The sequence below is a fragment of the Petaurus breviceps genome, unplaced genomic scaffold (assembly GCF_028583685.1).
Source record: "Petaurus breviceps papuanus isolate PSGF00001 unplaced genomic scaffold, PetGlider_PUasm1.0 90721, whole genome shotgun sequence".
Lineage (NCBI taxonomy): Eukaryota > Metazoa > Chordata > Mammalia > Diprotodontia > Petauridae > Petaurus > Petaurus breviceps.
The window spans coordinates 2,906,786-2,926,564 of NW_027187322.1; the positions used below are offsets into that span (position 1 = coordinate 2,906,786).

Below are 19,779 nucleotides of genomic sequence, written 5' to 3' on the forward strand. Positions count from 1 at the left end.
GCCTACGTGGTTCTGGGCCAGTTCCTGGTGCTGAAGAAGGACGAAGACCTGTTCCGCGAGTGGCTCAAAGACACGTGCGGGGCCAACGCCAAGCAGTCCCGGGACTGCTTCGGCTGCCTGCGGGAGTGGTGTGATGCCTTCTTGTGAGCCCTGTGGGGGGCCGGCCCCCCCGCCCTCCCCAGGAGCCCTTCCCTCCCTCCCCACCCCCACAGGAAAGGAGAGAGACACGCCCCCCTGCCGTCCTCAGCATGCCCCCTCCTGTGAGTCCCTGGCGATAGTTCCTAGCTTTCCTGGGTGGGTCCGGAGGGGCCTCCCCCTCCCCCAGCCCCCACTCGCGGTCTCTTTTATGCCCTTTGGATATCTGGCATAAGGACGTTCACTGCCGTTGGAGAGAGTTTTTTAAAACCAATAAAGTCCGCAGCCTTTACCTGTGGTCTTAGTTGTGTGCAAGGGGTGCTGGGGGCAGGGGGTCTTGGACCAGTAAGCTAACCCGGCCCACGGCTCTTATGGGCCACCAGCCCAAAGTGGAACCCCCTCCTGGCCACCCCCAGGTGTGGCCTCTGTCAGGCTCCTTAGCTGGGGGGAGGGAAGGTTTTTGGGACTTCCTTCTAGGACCCAGGGTTCTGTGGCCACGCCTGGGAATAGACAGAGTAGTCTAGCGAGTGTCAGAAAAGGTGGGCACAGGCCCAGGACGTGGGGCACCATCACCTGTTGCAGTGACTGCCAAGCTCCAGGGACGGCTGCTGGGTTAGGTAGGGTGGGAGGCCAGCTGTCTGCCCTCGCTCCCAGGGATGCTTCTGGCTAAGCTGAGGAAGGCACCATTCCTGTCTTAACCACGTTCCAGGCACAAGGAAACACCTGGGTATTTGGGGTACCTAGAGAACAAGCTAGCCCAGGTGCCTGTGGGAGCCAACAAGGAAAAAGTTGCTTTACTGAACAGTGCCTCATCATCTCTGATTGGCCCAAAGAAAGTGGCATACTGTCTGAAGAGAAGTTTGTGAAGGGCGGCACCCCAGCACCCCCCCACACACACACACACCTTCCCATCCAGCTCTATTCACTGCATGCTCAGGTGGCTCAGAAGCAAGGATCCTGTGTTTTGCCTCTGTTATGACCAGTGTGTCTTTAAGCAATTCACTCTGTGGACTATGGCTTCCTCATGCTCTGTCAGGGTGTCTCCTAGCCCTAGACCTGTGATTCTATGAGGAGGATGGTTTTTTGTGTGCCCTGGTGAAGGAGGAATGTCCCTGTGGCTAAATGAGGCCATACTGCCTCCAGGAAGCCTTCCCTGATTACTCCAACCCACACTGATTTTTTTTTTTCTGCTTTCTGTAACCTGAAACCCATGCTTACACCACAGTCTCTGTTTATTAGACACTGGTGTATATTGTTCTCTGCTTTTTGTGTGGTCGTGTTATGTGACTACACTAGAGAGATTGAGCAAAGTGTTGGGACTGATTCTTCCTTGAGGTTGCAAGCAGAGGTGGCCAGACACACAGGGGCCTAGGAGTCGAGCCTGTGTGTATCTTCCGGGTTATTGGCCAGGGTTAAGTTCATGTGAAACAAGGAGGTGACTGCAGATCCCTGTGTTCTGTTGTGGGGGAGGGGGGGAACCTCAAGTAAGGTCTGTGGCTCCTTGTGAGGTTGGCACCCTGGAGCATGGCCTTGGAAAGTGTGACACTGGCCGAGGGACAACAGAACAAAGGACCTTTGTTTGGTTGGACAGTTCTGGGGAGACTTGTGGGAATGGGTGAGCCAGCAGCTTGCTGTTCCCTGCCCAAGGAGGGGGTGTTATCTGATCCTAAGCCCACAGGAATCCCAGGCAGGGCGTGTTCATCAGGAGGTGAGGATAGGGCAGGGCTCCATCACTGGCAAATATTGACTGAGCACCCACTCTGCTCCCCAGCTTAGCCCAACCTGACCCTTTCAGTGCCCCCCCATCAGTTGCTGGCATACTTTTGATTTGTCCTATTTTGAACTCTTGGTGTAACTGGGCAAGGTCTCTTCTCTGTTGAACCTGGGGAGGTTCACAGGGAGCTGGCCAAACCACTTCCCCCCATATCCTGACTAAGTTACTGGAGCCCTCCTTCAGCATCCCCAAAGACTGCAGGAATGTGGCCCCTACTTGCTGGGAGCTAGTCCAATGAAAGGTGTCATACACATGTAAGGGGCTCAAGGAGCCCTTCCCTGTTGTTTCAGAACCTAGAACTGCCCTCATTTCCTTTGCTGACAAGGTAACTTCACAGGCCAATCAAAGCAGTGACAGCAAAGTCACCAACAAAAAAAACAAAAATGCTAAAATCCCACAAACCCCGAACTATAGAACTAGATAGATGAGGAAAAGAACATTTGTTTACATTGTGAGGCAGAAATGAGAGGGCAGAGTGTTATGGCTTTGTCTGGCCCCATCTGGGAATGTCAGAGACAGGCCACTCGGATATTTTTGCCACTCTGAACACGTCCTCAAATGACCAGGAAAGCACTGTGAGTATGGATTTGGGGATTACAAATCAATTTTAGCCAGCCAGCAAATTCACACAAGCAGAATCATATATATATATATAATACAATTGAGATCCAGAAAACATTTTGTTAAACTAACACGTTAAACACAATCTGCTATGATGATTTTTAAGTGCGTTAATCTAGTTTTTTTAACCTCCCCTATATTTCCCACTGTATAAGCCATCCCTATAATAAAGAAGAAAAGATAATTCGGGAAAACTAGTGAAGGCATGAACCAAGTGGGACACGTGCGGTGTTCCCCTCCCACAGCCTGCAGAGAGGGGAGGGAGCCGCATTCTCATCTCTCCTCGGGGTCTGCTTTGGCATCATCGTTTCTCAGCATTCATTTTTGGTTCTTTTATTGTGGTTGTTCTCCTAAGACAGCTTCGTTGTAGCTATTATCTAACTGATTCTTCTTGCTTCACTTTGCACTTGTTCATATAAATTTTCCCATGCTTCTGTTTTCAACATTCTTACAGCATAGTAATATGCTGTAATTATAATCATGTAACAGAATTTACTCAGCCTTTCTCTGACTGATGGGCACCTATTCTGTCTCTGGTTCTTTGCTACCACAAAAAGGGTGGCTATAAATATTTTGGTGTCTGTGGAGCCTTTCTTTGTATCACTTGGAAAATACGCCTAGGACTGGCATCTCTGGTATCACTTTGCTTAAATCCAAATTGCTTTCCAGTTTACAGCTTCATCAACAGTGTATCAATGTGCTTGGCATATACCTCAAGGGGGTCAGTGATAAAGAGAGGCTCCATAGACCCCCAAATATAGCAGCCCTTTTTGTGATAGCAAAGAACTGGAAACAAAGTAGGTACTCATGAGTTGGAGAACAGCTAAGCACATTTCTGGTGCATGAATATAAAGGAATATTATTGTGCTGTAAGAAACCATGAAAACAGAGAGGCATAGAAGGATTTACATGAACTGATGTAGAGGGCAGTCAGCACAACCAGGAAGGCAACAATGGGAATGGGAAGAGCTGCCACCAAACAATGTTGTGGCTCTTCCTTTGAGCTGTCCTAGGGAATCATTCAAAATGGTGAGGTGCTCTCTTGGTCCAGAAAATCCCACAAAATCATGCAAGTCAAGGGGTTCAAATCTCTGGGTCCACTTCAAGAACACCCATGAAACGGCCCAAGCTATCAAGGGCTTGCATATCCGAAAAGCTACCAAGTGTTTGAAAGATGTCACATTGAAGAAAGAGTGCGTTCCTTCCGTCGATATGATGGGGCAGTTGGCAGGATCACCCAGACTAAGCAATGGGGTTGGACACAGGGTCAGTGGCCCAAAGAGTGCTGAATTCTTGCTGCATGTGCTTAACAATGCACAGAGTAATGCCGAACTGAAGGGTCTGAATGGGGATTCTCTTGTCATTGAGCATATCCAGGTTAACAAGTCTCCCAAAATGCGACGGCATACTTACAGGACTCATGCTCGAATCAACCCATAGTGAGTTCTCCCTGCCATATTGAGATGATACTTACTGAGAAGGAACAAATTGTTCCTAAACCAGAAGAGGAGGCTGCTCAAAAGAAAAAGATATCCCAGAAGCACCTGAAGTAACAAAAGCTCATGGCACAGGAGTAAATAGGACATTAGAGTGCAAATAAGAGTGAAATGAAACCATTGGTTACAGTAAAAAAAAAAAACAAACTGAATGCCCTGGAATGAAGAACAGGGGTGACTGGCCCAGAGAAGAGAGAAGTGGGGTTCATGGCTGTGGAACATTGCAGAGAAGGTCAGATTTTGTTCAATATGTTGATTGTTTTTGCTGAATTTCTTTCTCTTCCTCTTTTAGAAAAAGTGTTTATTATTAGGGATGGCTCTCTGGGAAGGGGAAAGGGAAATTTAGGGAGAAATCCAGGGGATATCAAAACAGCAAAAGAGATCAATGAAAGTCTAATTTTTTCCCACTTTATAGCAATTTATTATATAGTATCCTGATTGCTGGATATATGTAAGCAATTTTTCCTTCTTACATCCTTTTATAAAACCCTTTTGATCAAATAAGTACATTCTTTTAAAAAATTTTTGTTAAGAATTTGAAAATATCAACAAAATGAACATATCCATATATGAAGAATGGGAGAAAAAGGATTGTACTCTATGAAATGGTGATTCTTCTGTAAAACTTTTTTTTAAGTAAAAGGGTTTATTTATTTATTTAGCTTTAGTTTTCAACGTTCATTTCCACAAGATTTTGAGTTCCAAGTTTTCTCCACATCTCTCCCCTCCCCCACCTCAAGATGGCATGCATTCTGATTACCCCTTCCTCCTGTCTGCCCTCCCTTCTATCACCCCTCCTCTCTTATTCCCTTTCCCTTTACTAATGAAAGTCTATTTTAGATAGATATACTTCATTCATTGTCCTCCCCGCCCAATACAGTGTGTTCTCATGCCGATCTTTCCCATCCCCTCTAACACTGACTTCCCATCTTTTGTCATCCTTGGTGATTTGCTGTTAGGTGAAACCTTCAAATTGTTTGATTTCCATTCCTCTTATAGCTAATGATTTGGAGCAGTCTTTAGTATGGTGTTAACAGTTTTGAATGGAAGATGAAATTTCTAGTTCTTTGTGTTATCTTTCCCCAGTAGAATATAAGCTACTTTAGGGCAGAGACTATCTTGCTTGCCTGTATTTGTAATTTAATATAATGTCTGGCATACAGTAACACTTCATAAATGTTTTCTGTATCTATGAATTTAACCCCTCCCCCCACCCAATTCACAATTACAAGACTATTCCATCCAGCAAACACTTACTGGTTCACAAGTGTGCCAGGCTGGCATAGTAAGTCAAAAAACAAATTGGCCCTTTTCTCAAGGAGGTTACAATCTCCTAGTGTATACAGTAAGTGCACAAGCATATACAAATTATCACTAAGTAACAAAATCATATCATGGGAGAGAGAGCCTCACCTAGAGAGAAGTAGGAAAGGACTCCTGTAGGAAGATGCCGCCTGAAGGATGCTTCCACAGAAGCCAGGAATTGTGGAGGGCAAATTGAAAAGGGGGTATATTCCAGATGTGGTTGTGGGGCATGGACTGCTAGGCATGGGGAAGAGCCAGCAGGCCAGTCTGACTGCAATGGAGAGTGCATGAAGGGGAGTCATTGGAAATAAGAGAGATTAGAAAAAGGTGGGAAGATGGCAGGAGGCTCGATAGATCTTCTACAAGAGATTTGAGGGTCAGGGGCTCATCAAACGGTCCAAGACAGGACTGACGCCTCATGTTTGGGGCTAGCTCAGACTGAGGACAGGGATGAGGCAGAGAGCACCTGGAGAAGAGCAGCCTGGATGGGAAAGGCCATCTGAAGATCAGTGAGAAGAATTGGGGACCTTGAGCCCCTGAGGAGAGAAGGCTCTCACCTCCCTGACTATGGCCCGCATTGCAGCCAGGTCTTTACCACACAGAGAGTGTTGCTACATGGGGGAACCCTTGTTTCCGCCTTTGACTTCTTCCAAGGCCCAGAGTGGAATTGCTGGGTTGAGTGCTGGGGAGGCACAGGTTAGGACTCACTTTTCTTTGTCTAAATCCCAAGCAGACCACTTAGGAGGCAGAAGGCGGGAGGGCACTGCTTTTGGGAGTGAAAACCTGCTTCAAATCCCACCCCTGTGACCCTGTGAACTCGGGCAAATGATCTCACATTGCTGAACATTATCTCAAGAAGGGAGCACGACTCCATGGTGCCTGTGGCTCGTTCCTTCCTTCTCTCTCTCTGGGAGCCATTTCCTGAGTCTTCCAATGTGGTATTTAAGGTCCTGGGTTCCCTTGTTCTTGTTCAGTTGTGTCCCATTCTCCATGACTCATTTGGGGTTTTCTTGGCAGAGATACTGGAGGAGTTTGCCATCTCCTTCTCCAGCTCATTTTGCAAATGAGAAAGCTGAGGCAAACAGGGCTAAGTGACTTTCTCACAGCTGGTAGGTGTCTTAGACTGGATTTGAACTCCAAGCCTGGCACTCTATTCACTGTGTTACCACCTAGCTGCCCTAGCCTGTCTTCCCATACACCCTCCAGTATTGACTATTCCCATCTTCTGCTATCTTTTCCAAGGTGTTGAGTGTGAATTGAAGCCTCAAAATTGTTTTCCTTTGCTTTTCTCTTACACTTAATCAACAAGCACTTACTAAATACCTTCTATATTCTAGACACTGCCCTCAAGGAGCTTTCATTCTCATGAGGGAGGACATAGAAAATATATATAAGACAAACACAAAATGAATTTTCTAGGGGAAGGGCATGAATCAATGTGTGTGTGTGTGTGTGTGTGTGTGAGTGTGTGTGCGCCTGTGTGCGCTCTCGGCGTGTGTGCATGATGTAGTAAAAGGTGGTCCTTGAACAGAATTTGGAAAGAAATGAGATTCTAGGAGGCAAAAATAGGGAGTGGGGAGGGGAGAGACTTGAGGGAGTGAAAAGGTCAATCAGGAGGCAACTGAAATGTTCAAGGCTCCTGATGTGGTAGCCTCATGAGTGGAAAGTGATAGGTCAGTGTGAGAAATGGCCATATTTGACATTTGACTGGATGGGGGAGAGTGGGAGAGCCAGGAGGCAGACTGGTGTGACCCTCAGCAGAAACAAGGGAAGCTGGGAAAGGGTGAGGGTTGGGGGGAAAGATCATGAAGTCAGTCTTGGCCACATTGGGTTTAAGAGGTCTACAGGACATGCAATTGGAGATGTCCAGTGAGCAGTGATACAGGCCTGGGAGTCTTCTGAGCAGAGATATCATTGAATCCTTGGGAGCTGGTGAAGTCACCAAGTGAGAGAGAGCTGTCAATCAAGAAGAATTAAGATTGCCCACTGTGCTCCTTTGGCCAGGAAGAGTGCATCGGTGGCCTTGACTGCGGGCAGCTTGGGTTGAGTGGTGTGGCTGGAAGTGTGAATGCAGAGGGCTGAGAAGTAAAGGAGAGGAGAAGACGCAGAGAGACCCGGGCACAGGTAGCTGGGGTGGGGAAGGCAGGGTCTGGATGGCAGTGGAGACCGAACTGGTAGATAGGAAGAGGCTGAAGATTAGAGAGAAAGATGCCGGTTGAAGGGACGTCTGCCAGGAGGAGCAGCTAGGGCACTAGACAAGGGCACTGGACCAGAGGAGGAGAGGACGAGATTGACGGCCAAGCTTTAGGAGACGAAGAGAGAGGGAGAAGAGGTTGCTCATGAGAGCTCACTAAGAGGCAAGGTCCTTCTAATGGGGGGGAGGAGAAAGGGAATATTTCTAAAACACCTACTATGTGCCAGGCATTTCTCAAATATTAGCCCATTTAATCCTCACAACAGCCCTGCGAAGTGAGTGCTACCCTTATACTCATTTTATGGTGGAAGAAACTGTGGTGAAGTGACTTGTCCAGGGTCACACTTCTGATGAGTCTGACACTGCCTTTTAGCTCAGGTCTTCCTAACCTGGGCCCAGCTGCCTCTATGACTACATGGAAGTCTGCTGCCCGGCCCCCACACTAGTCTCTGCTCTGGACCCCCTCGGGCCCTGTCTCATCACTGCTCACACCCCAACAAGACACAATGGCAGATCACTCCTACCACCCTGTCTTTTCTTCTGCTCGCAACCAACTGAAACTGAGCTGGAGGAAGTGACCCCCCTGAACTGCCGGGATTCACAGCCAGCTGATGTTATCTAATCTCAGCTGCCCACATGTGGGAGGCTGGGAGCCACCCCTGTGCAGATGGAGATAGCAGATCTCTCATGGAGGAGTAAAAGGATTGCCTTGATAGTAAGATGATGAAGCCTGAGAGAGGCATGTGTGTTTATCCGGTGGGGAGATGGGGAGGGAAGAGGGAGAGAAAATAAACATTTGTTAAGTGAAAAAATGATTAAAAAAAAAAAAAAAGAATTGTCTTGCTATAATAGGGCCCAGTTGAGATTTTGTTTCAATCATTTGGCTTTTTGGGACGCCATTTGGGGTTTTCTTGGCAATTGGAATGATTTGCCATTTCCTCCCCCAGCTCATTTTACAGATGAGGAAACTGAGGCCAACAGGGTGTAGTGACTTGCCCAGGGTCACACAGCTACACAGTCTGAGGCTGACCAGTTGGGCTTAGATGGTGTCAACTTGAAATGAACACAGGCAGCTCAGCTGGCTGTCTCCCTGCAGCCCCTTGTGAGCAGAAGTTGAGGAAGCAGATAGAAAAGTCCAGAGTCAGGTTTTGTTGAGGTGTGAGCAGTGATATTGCAGGAGGCTGAGGCCTGTGTCCTTTGAGCACTTATTAATTGGGAAATGGCTTTTGCTTTTATTGAAGGGTGGGGAAATTCAGGGCTGCCTCATTCCGTGGCCTCCTCCTAGGGAGTCTCACCTCCTCCCCAAGGTGAACCTTCCCCTCTCTTGACTGGTACAAAAAGTGCTCCTGGGGCTGAACCGCCTGAGACCAGGCTAGGCCAAGTGACTCCCTCCCTTTCCCCAAGCCCCCTTCATTGGAAGGACAAGCTGAGTCCAAAGAGGCCCCAGACCAGAGAATCCCACCAGCTGTTCCCAGGATTGTGGGTTGTTGGGAAACCCCTGCTGTTTAGAGGTGGTGCCAAGATCCACGGCTGACCCCTGTCCACACTTGGGCTATTTGTGCCAGCAGGGACACGTTTCTCATTGAACAGATGGGGAAACTGAGGCATGGAGAGGTACCCCATGCTCCAGTAACACAGCTAGGACTTGTACACTCCCATTCAGTTTCAGTTCCACCCCCCTTCTTGTAAAGGCCCCTCTCATATGTCTGTCTTGGGTCTCTTCTCCTCAGGCCCTGCCCTCTCTGATAGCAGACAATGAGTGTTAGTGAATCTCAATGTGGGGGGGGGGGCTGCACCCTGCCCAGGTTACCGCTGCCCCTTGGTGCTGGAGACCCTCATTAAACCTGCCATCTGGGCTCGTGCCAGCACTTTAGAAGCCCTGACTGGCCATCTGGAGGGAGATGCAGGACCATGGGGGTGGGGGAAGGGGGACCACAGAACAACAATAGTGCTCAAGTGCGGGCGTCCCTGTGGCGTCCCCGTCTGCAAAGGGCCTGCCTTATAACGTGGAGAGCACAGGGGCCATGATTCCTGCTTTATAGCCGGAGAAGTGGGGCCCGGGAGAGGGAAGGGCACTGAGCCAGCGAGTGGCTGTGTCACACGTCTTTCCAGCTCTCTTGACTCTCAGTCCAGTGCTCAGCCTCCCAGGGACTTGGAATGACCTGGCCATCCTAGTAAATCATGGACTATAGGCACCTTGAAGGTCAACGAATCTGTCCCTTGGTGCTCTACCACTAGGGAAACTGAGGCCCAGAGTGAGGAGGTCTCTAGCTCAGGGTCACACACTAAGTGTTCTGCTCTGTGTAGGACCAGTCAAATTCCGGACTAACCCAGATTTCTTGGACCAGGAATTCGCCTAGAGTTGATATGAAGGGGAAGAGATCTCATGGGGTGCCTGGACTAGGCCTCGACCCAAGGAACCCAAGAGGAACACAGACCTCAGGAACGCGTGTGGTCAAAGCATGTTTGATTGACTCACTTGGCCTCCCCAGGAGCCAGTCACCTCCCTCAGTGTCTCATCTGTTCTGGGGCCCAGCCCAGCCTCTGCCTCCACAGGGAACGGCTGGCCAGTGGCTCACCACGCTTTGCTCCTTCAGTCCCTTTAAGGCAACAACCTTGGCAGCTGCCCACTCTGCATCACATCTGTTTTCTACGCCTGGGCTTGGTAGAGGGTGATGGAATGTACAGTAAATCCTGGGACTATAGACTTAGAGCTGAAAGTGTCCTTTGAGGCCATTTACTGCAGCCCTCTCATTTTACAGATCAGTAAACTGAGGTCCAGAGAAAGGAAGTCATACAGGAAGGCAGCAGCTCAGTCCTTGGCTCCCAGGCTCAGAACACGTTTGGTGAGAGTGGAAGCACAGGAAAGATAGCAAGTAGAAGATCAGAGAACTCAGTGAAATTTCTGGCTCTGCCACTTACCAATGACAGGCTTTGAGAACATCCCTGCTATGTTCCAGGCACTGTGTTAGATGGTGTTGTTCAGTCATTTTCAGTCATGTCTGAGTCTCTGTGACCCCATTTGGGATTTTCTTAGCAAAGACACTAGAGGGGTTTGCCATTTCCTTGTCCAGCTCATTTTACAGGTGAGGAAACTGAGGCAAATAGGATGAAGGGACTTGCCCAGGGTCATGCAACTAGTCAGTGTCTGAGGCCGGATTTGAACTCAAGGAGATGAGTCTTCCTTACTCCAGGCCTAGTGCTCTGTGCCCTGCACTACCCAACTGCACCCGCTAGGTGTTTGGGATATAAAGAGAAAAACTCAACAGGGACTGTCCTCAGAGGGCTCAAATTTTCTTGGTTGTATGTGTGGAAGGAGGTTGGCAGTGAGGAGAGCACACAGACAGTCGAATATAAAATTTAAACCTGGTCGTTTTAGGGAGAGATAGTCACCACAAGTCTGATTCAAGGGTGTTTTATTAACAACAAAACAGGCATTCCAGAGGGTGCAATGGAAGGAGAGAACAGAAAGATATAAGGTCACTAAAGGGATGGGACCCTCGTCACAGGGTCCTTATGCCAGGGCATAAGAGAGAGCGTGGTTGCTCAAAGACCAGAGCACAGACCAGGAGAGGAGTAAACACCTCTCCTTAGATCATAGCACCTTGAAAGAACTGAAAATTTACAGGTCCCCAGGAATATCTCTGAAAACATCTACACAAAACCTCTGAAGCTTGGGACAGTAAACACGCCACCCTAAAAGCAGGGCCCTACTTTAGCAAAGAGTTAAAGGTCAAGTAATAGGCTGGAAAATGAGCAAACAACAGGAAAAAAAAACCCTCTGACTACAGAAAGTCGTTATGGTGACAAGGAAGATCAAGACATACACTCAGAAAAAAGATAACCAAATCAAAACTCTTACATCCAAAACCTCAAAGAAAAAAGTATGAATTGATTGTGAGCTCAGAAAGGATTTTGAAAATCAAGTAAGAGAGGTAGAAGAAAAATTGGAAAGAGAAATGAGAGTGTTGCAAGAAAATCATGGAAAACAAGTCAACAGTTTGGTAAAGGAGACACAGAAAATACTGAAGAAAATAACACCTTAAAGAACAGATTGGGCCAAATGGTAAAAGGTACAAAAAGTCAACGAGGAGAAGAAATGCCTTAAAAAGCAGAATTGGCCAAATGGAAAAAAGGCACAAAAAGTCACTGAAGAAAACAATTCCTTAAAAATGGGAATTGAGCAAATGGAAGCTAATGACTTTATGAGAAAGCAAGAAACATTAAAACAAAAACAAAAGAATGAAAAAAAATAGAAGAAAATGTGAAATGTCTTATTGGAAAAACAACTGGCATGGAAAATAGGTCAAGGAGAGATAATCTAAGAATTATTGGACTATCTGAAAGCCATGATCAAAAAAAATAACCTAGACATAGTCTTTCAAGAAATTATCAAGGAAAACTTCCCTGAGATTGTAGAAGAGAGGATAAAATGGAAATTGAAAGAATCCACGCATCACCTGAAAGTGATCCCAAAATGAAAACTGCCAAGAATATTATAGCCAAATTCCAGAGTTCCCAGGTCAAGGAGAAAATATTGCAAGCAGTCAGAAACAATTCAAGTATTATGGAGCCACAGTCAGGATAACACAAAATTTAGTAGCATCTATATTAAAGGATTGGAGGGCTTGGAATGTGATGTTTCTGGCGGCAAAGGAACTAGTATTACAACCAAGAATAGCCTACCCATCAAAACTGAGTATAATCCTTCAGGGAAAGAATGTATATTCAATGAAATAGAGGACTTCAGGCATTCTTGATGAAAAGACCAGAGCTGAATAGAAAATTTGACTTTTGACTTTCAAATACAAGACTCAAGAGAATCATAAAAAGATAAACAGGAAAGGAAAATCATAAGGGACTTAATAAGGTTAAAATGGTTTACATTCCTACATGGGAAGATGATCCTTGTGACTCATAAGAACTTTCTCATTAGGGCAGAAAGAAGGAGTATATAGAGGGCATAGGTGTGAGTTGAATATGAAGAGATGATATCTAAAAAATAAATTCAAGGGGGGAGAAAGGAATGTACTGGGAGAAAGGGAAAAGAAGAGGTAGAGTGGGGCAAATTATTTCATATAAAGGAGGCAACAAAAAGTGTTTTTAGTGGAGGGAAAGAGGGGAGAAATGAGGGGAAGTGAGGGAACCTTACTCTGAGCATAACTGGCCCAAAGGAGTGACCTATGCACTCTTTGGGTATAGAAATCATCTTAGCCTATAGGAAATGAGGAGGGGAAGGGAAAGAAGAAGGGGAGAGGAGGTGACAGAAGGGAAGGAAGGTTGGGGAGAGACAGGGCGAAAGGAGAGAGAGAACAGAAGAAATGGGGGGGTGTGATGGAGGGAAGTATGAGCAGTAGTAACTGAAAAAAAAATTTGAAGCAAGTTTCTCTGATAAAGGTCTCATTTCTCAAACACATAGAGAACTGAGTCAAACTTTTAAAAAGACATTCCCTAAATGATAAATGAGCAAAAGAGATGAAGAGTTTTCAGATGAAATAATCAAAGCTATCTTTAGTCATATGAAAAAATACTCATTGATTGGAGAAATGAAAATTAAAACAATTCTGAGGTACTACCTCATACCTATTAGATTGATTAATAGGACAGAAAAGGAAAATGACAAATATAGGAGGGGATGTGGGAAAAATGAGACATTAAAGCATTGTTGGTGGAGTTGTGAACTGATTCAACCATTACGTAGAACAATTTGGAACTATGCCCAAAGGTCTATAAAACCATGCCTACTAGCCTTTGACCTGGCAATACCACTATTGGATTCCTATCCCCAAACGATTAAAAAACAAAAAGGAAAAGGACCTATAGGTAAAAAAAAATATCTATAGCAGCTCTTTTCTGGGGGCAAAGAATTAGACATTGAGGGAATGCCCATCAATTGGGGAATGACTGAACAAATTGTGGTATATGATTGTGATGGAATATTACTGTGCTATGAGAAATGATCAGGAAGCCCTCAGAAAAACCTGGAAAGACTAACATGAGCTGATGCAAAGTGAAGTGTACTGTGTCCGCAGTAGCAGCAACATTGTAAGATGATCAGCTGTGAAGGACTTAGCTGTTCTCAGCAACACAACCATCTAAGACAGCTCTGAAGGACTTAGGATGAAAAATGCTCTGCATCCCCAAAGAGCTGATGGTGTCTGAATACAGAGGGAAGCAGACTTTTTTTTACTTTATTTTTCTTGAGGTTTTGGGGTGGGGGGGGTTGGGAGTCTATATTTTCTTTCACGTGACTATTATGGAAATGTTTTGCAAGACTACCTATGTATAACCTATATTGAATGCTTGCCTTCTCAATGAGGAGGATGGGGGAGGGAGAGAGAGAATTTGGAATTCAAAGCTTTAAAAATGAATGTTAAAAGTTGGTTTTCCATGTAGCTGGGGGAAATAGTAAGTATGTGAGGGATGGGAGAGAGCCCTGAAATGAGGGAGCTGGCTTCCTGCTCCTAGCACTCTGGGCAGGGGTGGGGGCTGAGTCCCCTCATCCTCCCCACCCCAAGGACTGCAGGGTTGTGTCCTAGGAGGAGGAAGGGAGGGCAGAGGCAGAGTTTCCATCCAGGCCCTGAGGCTGGGGAGGAATGATGTCCAAGACCTGTCTGACAGCTCTAAGGGGTGGGGCCTTCTACCTGCAGTGGAGGAAGAAGAGGAGGAGGAGGAGGAGGAGGGAACTTTCCGAGATGCTCTAGCACCTGGCCCAGGGGTGGGGCTCCCAGAGCAGGTAAAAGACCCTCCTGGCCAGGCCTGCTCACCTGTGCTCCCCAAGGCCCTGCCGAATTGCACACGATGTTGCTGTCCCTGCTGGTGCTCTGTGTCACCTCCCTGACCCTGCCCTTGGCCCATGGAGACGAGGGGGGCAGTCCTGACAGCAAGCCTCCTCAGCCAGCGAACATGCTGGGTTCCCGGACACCAATGTCCACCTCAGACCCAGAGGTGAAGAAGGTTACCCAGTTTGCTGTGGAAACCTTCAACAAGGGTCACAACAGCGTGTACTATTTCCGAGACTCCAAAATCATGAAAGCCGAGAGGCAGGTAAGGGTACCAGGCCAGGCTGGGAGGACAGAGGTGAGTCTGGGGACTGGGAGGCTTGGCAGAAGCCAGGTCCAGCCTGGAAAGCAGGGCTCTGGGAGCAGGAGGAGGAAGCCCCCAAGTCAGCTGTGCTCTGGTGCCAGTCTCAGAGGCCCTGGTGAGAGGGGAGGGGTCTGAAGTCAGCTGGTTTGGTCAGGCTCCCCTCAGGGTTTCAAGGCTGCTCTGTCTGTGGCCCTTGGAGGTGTCCATTTCTGTGTTTTTTCTGTTGGCCCTTTCCTGCCTCTTTGTCCTTTTGGGGCAGACTTGTAAGACGAACAGGACTGTGGGAACCCTGGAAAAGGGTCTGCAGGATACTTTGACTAAGAGAAGCATTTGCTGGAGTTGGGAAGAGAAGGCTTGAGGCTCCATGTGGGAAAAACCTTAAATCCTTAAAAGGGTCCAAAGTGGGCCGCCTGGGGAGGCCCCGGGACAGTGGTGAGCTCACCAGCCCTGAAGCTCTTCTAGTAGAGCCTAGCCAAGTTCCTGCTGGAGCCTTTGTGGCACAGATTGTAAGTTACTTGTGGCTTGGATCAAATGACCTTGGAGGGGTCCCTTCCAGACTGGGGAGGGGGTGGTGCTTGCCTACTGGGCAGCCAGCCTGAGGGAGGGAATGTTGTGCCTAGCTCGTGTCTGGTGTCAAATACTTTCTGACTGTGGAGATGGGAAGCACGGAGTGCCGCAAAGATCTGGACACCCTGGACGGAGCGAGGATGGCCGGCTGCCCCTTTTCCACAGAAGAGGAGGTAAGAACCACAAGGGCCCGGCCTGGTAGAGCCTTGAGGGAGGGCTCCTGAGATGGCAGGCTGGGCATCTGACCCCAGACAGAGGTGTTTCCTGAATGTCCTGTCCCAAGAATGCCATCTCCATCTGCCAGTCTGTCTGTGTGTGTGTGTCCATCTGTCGGTCATTGTGTCCATGTCTGTCTGTCTGCATTTGCCTAGCTGTCTCACTACCCAAGAAGGATCCGCAAGGTCAGACCTTTGTCAGGCTGGGCTGTCCCTGCCTCTCCCCACATTGGCAGCAGCCCCCCCCCCCCCAGGGAAGATCCTTGGCCTTGGGAAGCTTTTAGGCCTGAAGTGCCAGCGGCTTCTGAGTCACCCCGATTCCTGGGCAGTGGAGGAGGGGCTGGGCACAGGAAGCAATTACAGCTGGGGAATGGGACATGGCCAAGTGAATTCACAGGAGCTAAGTTCAAATCTGAACCCTGCTACTTCCTATATGGGAGCCTCTGGCCATTCCCTTCCCCTCTCTGGGCCTCACTGCTCCCTCCTGTAAGAGGACCTCTCAGGTCCCTTCCAGCCCTACAGCTATGGCCTGATAATTCTGCCTGGGGCAGTTAGGATTGGAAGGGTCTTAGCATCACTTTCCCCCATCCTCTGGAGGGGAAAAGAGGGCCCAATATGGGGTGAGTCTGTAGTTGGAGAACCACAGGTTCTGGTCAGGCCAGCCTTGGCTTCCCTTCTCAGTTCAGGCAGAGGGTCCTCTCTCCCTAGAACTCTCCAGGCTGAGAACAGATGAGTTCATTGTCAAAGGGATTCCTGATTCCCCCCCCCCTCCGAAATTGCCTTTCTGTGCTACTGGAGAAGATGCCTGACCTCTGCTGAGTCCCCTGGGGGCAGGCAGGGAGGGCTTTGCCCAATCTAATCCAGGGAAAGGAGAGAAGGTCTGGGATGGGCAGAGGGCCTGGGGAGAAGGAGGACCTTCACCATCTTGTGGGTTTGTCTGTTTCCTTAGAAACTACAATGTCACTTTGAAGTCCTGGTGGTTCCCTGGACAAATCACAGCAGCGTTCAGCAGATGTCATGTACGCCAGTCTAAGGAAGCCCTGACTTGTGTCAGTATACACCAGCCTGCTCTGCAGAGAAAGGCAGGGGTGGGCTGAGGGTGGACGGATCTTCCTAGGACCCTGTAACTGAACAGTGGCCACATCTGTCTGAATAAATGGATAAAGCAATTCCTTCTCTGCTCACTTTTCCCAGCTCCACTGAGACCCCCAATCTAGGGACTGGGGCAGGGGGAAGAGGGGACAAGTCTCTCCCAGGAAATATTAACATTTAGAGCTTTGTGTCGAGGACTGGGGATACAGTCAAAGGTTAAAAACAGCCTGGCTTTCGATGAGTGTACGTCCTGATGGAAGAGGGAACCAAGGGAGGCCTGCCGCTCTGCCTCTCCCCACCCTCCAGGGCAACAGCACTGAATCTCTCTCTCCCATGGAGAGTTTTGGGAAGAGGGGTCTCCTGAGAACTTCATCGTGGGGACAGGAAAAATTCCCTAGTCAAGAATCACATTTATCCCTTTCACCTGTCCCCACCGTGCCTGGAGACAGCTGGACACGTGTACATGTACACAGGCAACCACACAACCCATGGGGCAAAGAGGAAATACTGGCCCAGTCGGGGCAAGCCAAAGCGGAGGTGGGGAAGGGGAGCATGCTCAGCAGGTCCTCTCCTGTAGGATTCCCCTCTCCAGCCCTTGCGAGCCTGTCCCCTCCACCCTTGATGCTGGAGCCCTCCATGCCCTTTGCACCTTTGGTGCCTCCAAAGATACACCCTCTGAAGTCTCCTGAAGACCCTGCTCTCCCAATTCATGACAGTGCTCATTGTTTCACCACTGACCTCCAGGAACAGGGCTCTAATGGTGGAATTCTAGGCAGAGTTACAGGGTGGGGGGCAGAGATAGTTTGAGTCTTCTAGGCCCAATAACGGAACATTGGAAGGAAACCCCCAGGATGCATTGGGGAGCCCCTGAAACAGATGATGGGGGGGCTCCTGTGGTGGGGGCCCCCTGGATTCTGGCACTCCCTCCTCCCTGAAGCCTCTCCTGTTCCCCAGCTCAATGGCCTCTTCTCAGATTTCTGCTAGGATCCTGCCTTTTCATACCACATAGTCCCCTATTCCTTTTCCTTTATTCTTCCTTGTACCCTACAACTCTGATGTGTAAGCCCGAGGGCAGGAGCTGGGTCTTATCCTACCTAAGCATTGGGCCCAGTATACAGCAGGTGCTTAATAAGCCCTCACTGAATGGGTCAAACCCAAGCCGTTCTGAGTTACAGGCTCATGGCCTGAGACCCTAGCAGTGAATCCAAGTCCCTCATTCAGTCAGTCGAGGAGCAGATGTCCCACAGCAGCAGAGTAGATGCTTCAGCTGCTAGATCCCAGCTGTGTCACTGGCCTGACTCCTCCCTCTGCTCCCAGCCCAGTGAACCCCCTTCAGTCTCCTCTCTAGCATCCCGCCATGCCAGGGCCAGTCCCAGGCCCAGCGTGCCACCCTTGACTAGCCGCCACTGTATTTCACACCTAGCACAGGTCACCTGCAGGGTGGAAGCATCTATGGGTGGGGCCTCTGCCTTGAGGGAGCCGACTCGGGCTGGGCCCCTGGGAAGGAGTAGGGAGGACTGTTTTCATCACTGGCTTCTCTGGGCATCAGGCAGAGAATGGAATTTGGCACAACACTAGCCTGGCCTGGTGACAAGTAACTCAGGCCCAGGTGACACCTGGGCCTTGGGAATGATCTTGAGTCACCAGGGTTCTGAAGACACAGATCCTTGTCCTCCCTGCTCCCTGGTCCTGGGAGAGTTGGGGCCAATCCCCCTCCGTGTATGGGCGTCCTCCCCACCTGGTTTGTCAGTCAGGGCAGGGCACACCGATGTCTCCAAAGGGGAGCATGGGCCTTCGGCCTTCCTTAGCCCCCACTGCAGAAGTGCCATCTTGGCTCTCTGCTGCCCGTCGTCTTCACCTTCCAGGTGCCAAGGAGCAGATGCTCAGCTTGAGGCATCAGGGATGGCCAATCATAGGCTGACCTGAGTCCCCTAGCCTCTCCTTGAAGCCCTCCTAGGAGATCTCCCTACCTCCTGTCCACAACAGCCCGTTTCACCTGGGAAATGTCTGCTGTTCCCTAGCAGCCGGATAGAGGGCAAGGCCTAGAGTTGGGAACGCTGGAGTTCAAATCTGGCCTCAGAGGCTCACTAGCTGTGTGACCCCAGGCAAGTCACTTCCTCTGTCTGCCTCACTTTCCTCACCGGATTGCTGCAGGGCACAAGCTTCCAGGTCTCTTGAAAGCCAGCTTTTTCCCCTAGCTGCTCTTGTCTGCCCACTGGAGTTTGGGGCTGAGGCTCTGGCCACAGGCTGCCTAGGCCCCCTGCTGAAGAAACAGCCCTGGGCGGGGGGCCCTCACAGGCAGGTGGCAGGTGGAGCTGGGCTCTGGGGGCTCTCCAGATGCTCTCACCAGCCCCACTGGATTCCCAGCCAGTAAGGAGACAAGAGGTTAGAAAAGTCTTCAGGACTCTATTGCAAAGCAGGCACCCGGGCAGTCCTGAGCCCATGTCCGTCCCCATGGCCAGGAGGGCCTGGGCGGTAGACGGCTTCTACCAGTTGCATGGTGACCTCTCTTCACTTCTTGAAATCTTCTTCTCCGACCTGGGCAGCAGGGCAGGAAGTGGGGGGGGTCAGGGGGAGCCACAGGAGGACTGCACCCACCCTGCCCCCCTCCAACGACCCTGGCTCACCTGGAACACCGTGTCAATGATCTCATCGACGACAGCCGCCTGGGAGCGGAAGGCTTGCTGGTAGTGCTCTACGGCCACCATCAGCCTCAGGTAGTGGAACATTTTTTCCTGCTGTCTGGGAGAGAAGGGCACAGCAGCTCTCAGCTGGGCAGACCCCATGCCCCCAGCTCTGGGGGACCCTGGACCCCCAGCTCTCCTCCAGCAGCTTTGGCAAGGATTCTTGCTCCCGCTTTACAGATGAGCTAACTGAAGCCCAGAGAGGGGAAGTGAGTCTGTTAAAATCACAGAGGACTAGAAATGCAGAGCTGTGTACTGCTCTGTGTGTGGGGTGTGTGTGGGGTGGGCAGTGTGTCTACGTCTCCAGCTCCTCAGCTCCCCAACCTCCATTCCCTGGGCCCTGCTTCTGAGTTACAGGCAGCTGCGCCCCCCCCCCCCATGGCCTTCTCCTGCTCATCTGGTGCTGGACAGAGCTCAGGAGCCCTTGAGAGTCAAGTACTGATCCAGGGCCTGGGCCAGAGTGAGGGGCTCTGCTCCCAGCCCAGACAGTTCGTGTTCTAAGTTCTAAGGTGTCTTCTAGTGCTATTTCTCTATTCTCTGACTTACTATGCTCTGAGACCCCACCCAGCTCTGACACTCCCTGTTCTAAGGCCCTCCCAGCTCTGACACT

General features: G+C 49.5%; 3 protein-coding genes across 3 annotated transcripts in view; 2 read left to right on the plus strand and 1 right to left on the minus strand.

Annotated features, from left to right (window-relative positions):
• Positions 1-427, plus strand: part of BANF1 (barrier to autointegration nuclear assembly factor 1) — a 1,355-nt gene extending 928 nt beyond the window's left edge. The window contains exon 3 of the mRNA XM_069066117.1: positions 3-427. Within this exon, the coding sequence (XP_068922218.1) occupies positions 3-147 (145 nt within the window). The 3' untranslated portion in view covers positions 148-427. The remainder of the gene's footprint in view (positions 1-2) is intronic.
• A 13,764-nt stretch (positions 428-14,191) lies between these two features.
• CST6 (cystatin E/M) lies at positions 14,192-16,562 on the plus strand. The gene is made up of 3 exons (XM_069066090.1): positions 14,192-14,572; positions 15,232-15,351; positions 16,343-16,562. The coding sequence occupies exons 1-3, from the start codon at positions 14,327-14,329 to the stop codon at positions 16,424-16,426; spliced, it is 450 nt and encodes a 149-aa protein (XP_068922191.1). The 5' UTR covers positions 14,192-14,326; the 3' UTR covers positions 16,427-16,562.
• A 2,329-nt stretch (positions 16,563-18,891) lies between these two features.
• The window catches only part of CATSPER1 (cation channel sperm associated 1), a 6,471-nt gene continuing 5,583 nt past the window's right edge, over positions 18,892-19,779 (minus strand). The window contains exons 8-9 of the mRNA XM_069066118.1: positions 19,113-19,341; positions 18,892-19,023 (exon numbers count right to left, since the gene is read on the minus strand). Coding sequence (XP_068922219.1) covers positions 18,997-19,023; positions 19,113-19,341 — 256 coding nt within the window. The 3' untranslated portion in view covers positions 18,892-18,996. The remainder of the gene's footprint in view (positions 19,024-19,112; positions 19,342-19,779) is intronic.